This window comes from Limulus polyphemus, unplaced genomic scaffold (assembly GCF_000517525.1).
Source record: "Limulus polyphemus unplaced genomic scaffold, Limulus_polyphemus-2.1.2 Scaffold1408, whole genome shotgun sequence".
In the NCBI taxonomy this organism is placed as follows: Eukaryota; Metazoa; Arthropoda; class Merostomata; order Xiphosura; family Limulidae; genus Limulus; species Limulus polyphemus.
Genome location: NW_013667018.1, coordinates 267941 through 276010, shown reverse-complemented (window position 1 = coordinate 276010; position 8070 = coordinate 267941). Strand labels below are relative to the sequence as shown.

The 8070-nt window shown below is 30.0% G+C and overlaps 1 protein-coding gene across 1 annotated transcript in view; it reads left to right on the top strand.

The window, feature by feature from the left end:
* LOC106463442 (adenylate kinase 2, mitochondrial-like) overlaps window positions 1–8070 on the top strand; it is a 13241-nt gene extending 5171 nt beyond the window's left edge. Inside the window, exon 5 of the mRNA XM_013923469.2 lies at window positions 3003–8070. Within this exon, the coding sequence (XP_013778923.1) occupies window positions 3003–3227 (225 nt within the window). The 3' untranslated portion in view covers window positions 3228–8070. The remainder of the gene's footprint in view (window positions 1–3002) is intronic.

The following is an 8070-nucleotide window of genomic DNA, read 5'->3' as shown; positions in this document are numbered from 1 at the left end:
ATTGTTTTTTCTTGTCATCAGCTGACAGCACAGTTATTTTACACATTAGAGCAGACCACTGGATGAAACACCAAAAATTTCAGTACTAATACTATCTTTACAAAAAAAAAAACAAGGTTTAAGTTTCATTTGTGAGCCAGCAGCAAAAAATTAGGCTAATGGACGAACTAAATTTCTTGTTTTTTTATATATATTTTTATTGTTATAAAAATATCTAAGATGTAAAAATTAGAAACTTATTATGTTAAGTAAGAAAACATAGAGGTAAAAGTTGAATAAAAATTTCTCGACAAATTCTGCATACGAGCTGCTCATGAATAATGTAATTTACATAATTTTAGCTAGATGGTCACCACGATTTAGTTTTTTTTAAGCAGAATTATGACAAATACTTAGTGACTGGTTCTATCAACTAAAAACTAAACACTGACTTACTGCTGTTTCAAATGACCACCCTCTCATATTTATATCTGATGTCTCACTTCTAGATATTCATCAAGTTACTGAATTTTCATGATGTCAGCTATGCCTACTTTAATGTCATGCGTTGACAACTAAATTTAAACATTGAATATATAACTTATAACAAATTTTAACATCTGAATATTGTATCATAAGCTCGCTTGATTTAGTTCTGACAATAGTGACTGGTTCTATCAACTAAAACTAAACACTGACTTACTGCTGTTTCAAATGACCACCCTCTCATATTTATATTTGATGTCTCACTTCTAGATATTCATTAAGTTACTGAATTTTCATGATGTCAGCTATGCCTACTTTAATGTCATGCATTGAAAACTAAATTTAAACATTGAATATATAACTTATAACAAATTTTAACATCTGAATATTGTATCATAAGCTCGCTTGATTTAGTTCTGACAAAATTTAGTCCAGAAACAATATCAATGCATTAGATGCTATGATATCTTTAAATGTATACGGTAGACGTCTTTATCAATGTACATTTCAAAGAACTATAGAAAACAACTATCTGTGAATAAAATTACCACACTTAGTTTTTTGTTCTAATGAGCAAAATGACTTATTAATCTAATAATTACAAATAACACTGATATGAAAACTTGGATTACATGAACTTTTGTCATCATATATGAAATTTGAATAACTTTTTTGTTTTTTGTGGCATGATGACTAACCTTAGTTGTTTGACATTGTGTTAGTGGACTTTAACAATCATTCAGAGGAAAACATTCAAATTGATATCAATTTTGTTTTTCCTATCACTTACATTTCAAAATGCTGGCCTCCCCAGTGGCACAGTGGTATCTCTTGGATGTATAATGTTAGAAACTGGGTTTCGATACCCATGGAGGGCAGAGCACAGATAGCCCATCGTGTAGCTTTGTGCTTAACTACAAAAAACAAACAAATCAAAATGCTGTGTCATCCTCAGAAAATTGCCTAGGTGTATTCATCTCCTGATGAGTCAGTGGTAAGTTTAGAGACTTATAATGCTGAAGTCCAGAGTTTGATTCTCTGTGGCGAATAGAACACAGATAGCTCATTATGTAGCTCTGCTTTGAAACAACAGCAACCAAGACCTATCCAAATTTACAGTTCAACAGTGAACTTGATAGCTCAATGCTTTGTAGTAAGTCACATCATAATTACAGACCTGTCTCACTATTCTGTTATTTAAGTAGACATCTTCTTGGACAAATAAACAATTTTTTTGTGATTAAAATCAGTAATATACTACTGCACTATACTTACCTGTGTTGGTCAAGCAAACTTCCTTGCTATATAAAAAATTTCTGTTATAGGATTTCTAAAATTTATCTCAAAAATTAAATCGAATAAGTGACCTTTTCTGTTCACTTTCATTAATTTTTTATTGCATCTTGTGACTAGAAAGGGTTTATAAAGTCATATTACACCATCTTTTTTTTTTTTTACACTATTGAAATTACATACAAGTTTATTAATTGTTCAATGTAACTACACACACATTATTTATATATTGATTTAGTTATTTAGTAATTCTAAGTTTAGCATCCAACTTGTGTTATAAAATAATGTTATTCCCAATCGTATAGGCTTCATTTGTCACATTTTTATTAATTGTGTTAAATGTTTAGGGTAATATACATCTGTATTTACCAGCTTGAATTGTCATACAGTGCAGAAAGTTTCACATCTTGATTACAAAAGGCCACACCTTCGAAGTAGAGGTGGTCAATCACTAAATTAAAAACTTTTCAATTATTGTTTTTTGTTGTTTTTAATACAAGCCAAGCTTCTGTAATTTGCTATAAATTTAAAAAATAAGTCAGTTGCTTAATTATAAATAACACTTCTCAAACTCGTTCAAGTCTTTAATTGTGTTGTTCATGATGCTAACATAGTTTTGATTTTCTTCTGTTATCTACCCATTGGATGATAATGTTCTTGCTATCTTGTAATTGATAAAGAGACTAACAGTTCAACTTAGATATTTGACTGTACAAATATTAGTAAGAAAGCAAGTAATTTAAGAATAGGAACCAGTTGAAAGGTGTAGTGCTGAAAAACCCAAAAAAATTTTCTTCAGAATTTTAAAAGACCAAATTTATTGGTTATTTTACAAATTAGGAGAAGTTGCAGTCTTTCAGTATGGCAAAATTTAAATCTAAACTTATAACTTCATTTTAGTCATCTGTTAACTATTTTAGGCTTAAATTTGGTGTGATATAGTTTATTGCTTTTATTCTTCAAGCATTTTCTTCACATTTGTCTAAAACTTTTTTTTTCACGAAGTAAGCTGGTTTCAAACTATGTATATTAACAAAACAGTTTACCACCCAAAATATTTTGTCCTTTTATATAATTCATTTTAATTGTGAAATATTTACTCTCAATTTCATTATCCATATTAAAATCAGATAGAGTATATTTAGAGCTGAGAATATTAATAAGAAGCATTTAATTAATTATTTTTGTTTTGTTCTAAACATATGTTTTGGTTGACTTATCATATAAACTTATTTTCCTTATAGATTACTGGAGAGCCTTTAATTCGGCGATCAGATGACAAACCAGAGGCTCTGAGGAAGAGGATGGAATCTTACTATCAGCAGACACAGCCTTTAGTTCAGTATTACCAAAAGCAAGGTCTTCACACACAAATTGATGCTACATTGAAACCTGATGTAGTATTTGCCAGTATTCAGGCAATCTTTTCAAAGGCTAAAAGCAAAGATCTGGTCTACTTTGTTCAGTAATCATGTGTTACAGCATTATGGCACAACTTCAGACAAAAATTTAAAAATCACTTTCAAATTTTATAATTTTCACACATTTTTTTCCCAAAATTATGAAGAAAAAAGGTAATATTTTTCACTAAATTAATGCCCTGATATACTGTTGATTTTCTATTTGCCTCAAATCAAACAAAATATTATCAAAAGAGGTAGTAATATTTAATAAGATACATTAAAATTAAAAGTTGTATAAATATTTAGTAAATTATTTCAGACAGAATGTATAGTAAGAATTCAATATTAATAAAACTCTGTATCCCAATTAATTATATACTGTACAATGTACCACTAGTAGACTTGATGTTGGCCTTTTGTGTGCCATGATTGTTTTTTAAGCAGAACACATAAACATATTTTATTTCACTTCATTGTTTTTATGGTGTTAGTTGTGACATGAAAAAAAATTTTAATTTGCAGTGATAAGTGATTTTTCTTCATTCTTATATACTGATGAGTTTTCTTTACCTGCCTTTATTTTGTATTCTTCAGTCTTTAATGATATTAACTTCATCATACTTAAGAAACTACCTGTGAAAAAGTGAATTTAGTACTACAGCTTTGATATAGTAACATTTATATCTACTAGTTTAACATCAATACCTTGATCCTGGTTTAAATGCTTTTTTGAAAACATAGGTGAAAAAAAAGTAATGTCATAACTATTCTACATTGATCTAAATAACAAGGATTAAAAAATAAGTCATGTACAGTGTAAGTAAAAACATTGTTTTTTTGTGAAAGTTTAAGTGATTGACAAATCTATGACTAAGAAATTAACAACAGTTGATGGCTGTAACTCACAGTTTTGTACTTTGTGTTTGGCAGTGACTTGTATATTAACTGGTTCATTCTTTCGTAAATTGTGAAAGTACTTGTGTTATGAAAACTGAATTACAAAATGCATAACATTAGCATACTTAGTCATACTTTCACAAAGGTAAAGTTGTAACTGCCTATCCCCTCAGGAATTTGGACTATTAAAGATTGAAAGATGAACATATTATCTAATGTACTCTTAATTTCTGCAATATTTTCTTTAAAGATTAACACATCAGTTCAAGTGTGTTGTAAGAAAACTTATATGTTGGTATATGTTTACAATACCTGTTAATTTACACAAAATCATAAAGGGAAAATATTTTTCATAGTTTTTGGCTTTTACCTAAGTATTGAAATCTATTTTAATAATGATAAAAAACTTAGACCTTCATTTAAGGATTTTGTCACTGAAATGTGCATTTTTAATACCTAAATAGGGTGAATGTAATTTAAAATTAAGTTTTTATGTAGCTTTCTGTTGACATAAATGTATTTAAACATTTAGAAAAAATACTGAAAAGTAAATGGTTTTATTTAGAAATACTTCAATTAGTAATAAATACTCTTACGTAGAAGACAGCTACAAAGATTAGAAATGAAATATTATTGAAAGCCTTTTAAAATGTATATGTTGATACTACTATATGAGCTTATCTGGGGTCACCTATATACAGTACACCAGTTCAAGTAAATTTGCAGTGTGAATGCCATCTAAGAGTTTCCAGTTACCACACCAAAATTACTGTAATCGAGCCAGCCAACTGTGGGTGATGTAAGCCAAGAGTCTTTATAAAGTGGAAATGTGCTCTTTCAGGGGCTTTTTTTTTCCCTATTCTCAGGCAAAATTTCTAAGACAAAACAGCCAAAGTAGATCATTGTACAGTTTCCAGTTACTGTACCAAAAATTATGGTAATTGAGCCAGTCAACTCTGGGTGATTGATGCTAACACACAGACATGCACATAATGGATCATCTTTATAGTAAGGTGACTTATAAATGATAGCCTGTATGTATCATTGGATGTCTACAGCCACAGATACTCTTTTATCAGAGACTGAAATCTCGAACCACCCACACCTTTTGAAGAAAGACAACTAAGGATATAAAATCTGTTCAACGTGTGGAAATTCACACGTTGGTCAAGTATGCAAGTAGCTATGAAACTTGAAATAGTGTGAGCATAAGCTACATCAGGCTATATAATCAGTACAACTCTTCCAACCATATTCCCTGACCCATCTTTTGCAACAATTTTTTGTCTTGTGCTTTTCTAGGATTTTATCAAATGTCAGTGAAAAAGTGTAGAGGAATTAGTTATAATGAAACACAAAAGAAGTCAAGGTGTGATATGTAGAGACAGCATGTTTTACTACAATTCACCTAATCTGTATCCTGAAGTAAAGTTGATTGTGCAAAATGGTGAGAAGAAAAGATTGCAAAACTATTCTGTCTAACACTTCAGAAAATTTGGACTTTGATATAAAACAAACATAGTTGTGATGTTTAGATTAATATCTTTTAAGAAATAATATTTTATTAAAACTGAAGTGTGGCAGCTACTTTTAAATTTACACAACATACACTGAAAATGTGTCGTTATTTCCAAAAAATATAGTCTTCAAAGTAATAAAAGCAAATTTCTCATCAACCTTTCAGCTTCCCACCCTCATTAGGGTAAGGTTGCATCCAATACAGTGAGGTTGTAATAAGATGTAAACTTGCACTGAAATTTACTATCCGTATTTAGACCATACAGTGTGTTTGGCTAAGTTTTTTCATGGTGTATGTCAGATGTTGCAGTATTTTCTGATGTAGGAGGAGAGAACAAAGCTGCATAGAAGGTATGTATGCCAAACAAATTAATTATTAAAAAAAGATGGAGAATTGTTTGAAAAATAAAAAGGACTTAGTTACTGAAAAATTGCAGAACAAGCCTTTAAATAGAGCTAACAACATAGAACATATGTTAGGTCGCAAAGAAGTATTATTTGTGTGAGTGGGAATAAAAGCCATTTATTTCCTCCTCATACTTATAACTGTATAGTACTGCTTATAGTTTTATGTAAAACTGTAATGTGTTTGTTTTACATGCACATATATTCTAGTTATTCAAAGTACTAATATATCCTCTAGGATTAGAATGTAAATAAGTCACAGTACAAATAAACTGAGGGTTTTGTAGTTGACAGACCTTCCTTACTTAGGATTGAATTGGGAATAAACATGGAAATTGTAAAAAATATGTCATCTTCAGTGACATCATAAGTATCTGACAATGTGGAAGTGTTTAGGTAGGATTGAGAGAAAGATTGTTCAACATTTACAATCTTGAAATCATTTTACATGCTATGCATGCACATCCAGTAATCATACCTTTTGTCTGGAACTACACTGATTAAAACCCCTGCACCTCCTCGTTGCAATTTTGTTCAATTTTTGGGAGGTTACATATCATGATTTTCTGACACTAAGTTTCCTATTTTATGATAAAAACATGCAAGACACAAAAGTTGATATTTCAAAAAAAAAGGAATGTTTTTAGTGTTGAGCTGTATTGATAAATCAAAGAAAAGTGTGATTTCAGTAGGGAGAAAGCAGACTATTTTATGACTGGCTACCAGTTATACACCAGGTATAGTGAAGAAAGTGAAACACCTTTTAAACAGAAGGAACCTAAGAATACAGCAGTTCACTGCAGCTAAAATGGGAACCTCTCTTAGAACTTCAAACAATATAATTTACATGTATTGATGTCTGTAAAAAAGTGACAAAGAGTCCAGGTTAAATGGAATAACTGTCAAGAGTAGCATTTTATAGATGGAAACATCACATTGAATGGAGCATTTACATACTTAAATATATGCAAAATTCTGGGCAATTTATTGTCATCCTGCTAGTGCTGCAGCATTTTAAAAAAATTGTACAGAGTTTGTCAAGAAAAGTTTTCCAAGGGATTTATTGTGATTGAAAGTTAAAGCTGTAGTATTAAGCTTAACATGTGGGAAAATCAAGAAAATGTCAAAGCAAAATCTGCTTGTTATCAAACTAAACCTTAATCCACTATACCTTGAGGGAATGCAATCTTTGAATGGCTTGGATATCAATAAGACACAGTTCCATTAAACAAAGCATACAATCACATATTTATATGAATATTCCAGTTATTCTGCAAGATGCAAACACAAATGGTAATTTGTAATTCCATTTACAAACATTCCTATGAACTTCTGCTCGTTTGGATTGCTCAAATGGAAATTGTCCACACATGATTGATGGACTTTTTAAAGCAGGGAGACAACATTGACCTCAATGTATTATGCAAGAGCTTCCAGTAGTGGAAATTAAGCTGCAGAGTAATACAATGCCCGTTATGTAGAGCACTGTTGGTGGTGGAAAAAGGGGCTGTAAGGCATGTACACTCAGTTTTGTGCTGTTGTTGTAATCAAGGACACCCTGTGTGTAAGATTAACAAAAATAAGTTAAACCCAAAGCCAGAAATAACACTACAACGTTATATATAATGTAGTATTCAAATTAAAAAGTTCTTAATATTAAAAATCAATAAATAACATTATATATATAGTTTGAAATTTGTCTTACCTCTAAAAATACATGGCACAGGAAAAGCACAAACTTCAGTATATTTTCCCATGTGCACTTATAAGCTATCATCAAAAGAAATAATAATAATATGAAATGTAGAGGGCATCTTTTATAAAAGGCCATTTTAAAATAAAATAATGTGAGTGTTTAAATAAGTAAAAAAATATCAAACTGTTTTGAAGAAATTAAGGCTTCATTATCAGGTTATAATATATTAATATCTTTAAAAATTATTTTTTACCTTTTGTAGTTAATTTCAACATAATTTTTGAAATATTTTAGTGAGTAAAGTAAACTGGAAGGCTTGAAACTACATATAATTGAAAACTGTTTTATGTATGTATGTTTACCAAGCTGCAATAAATGTGTCAAAGAAAAGTT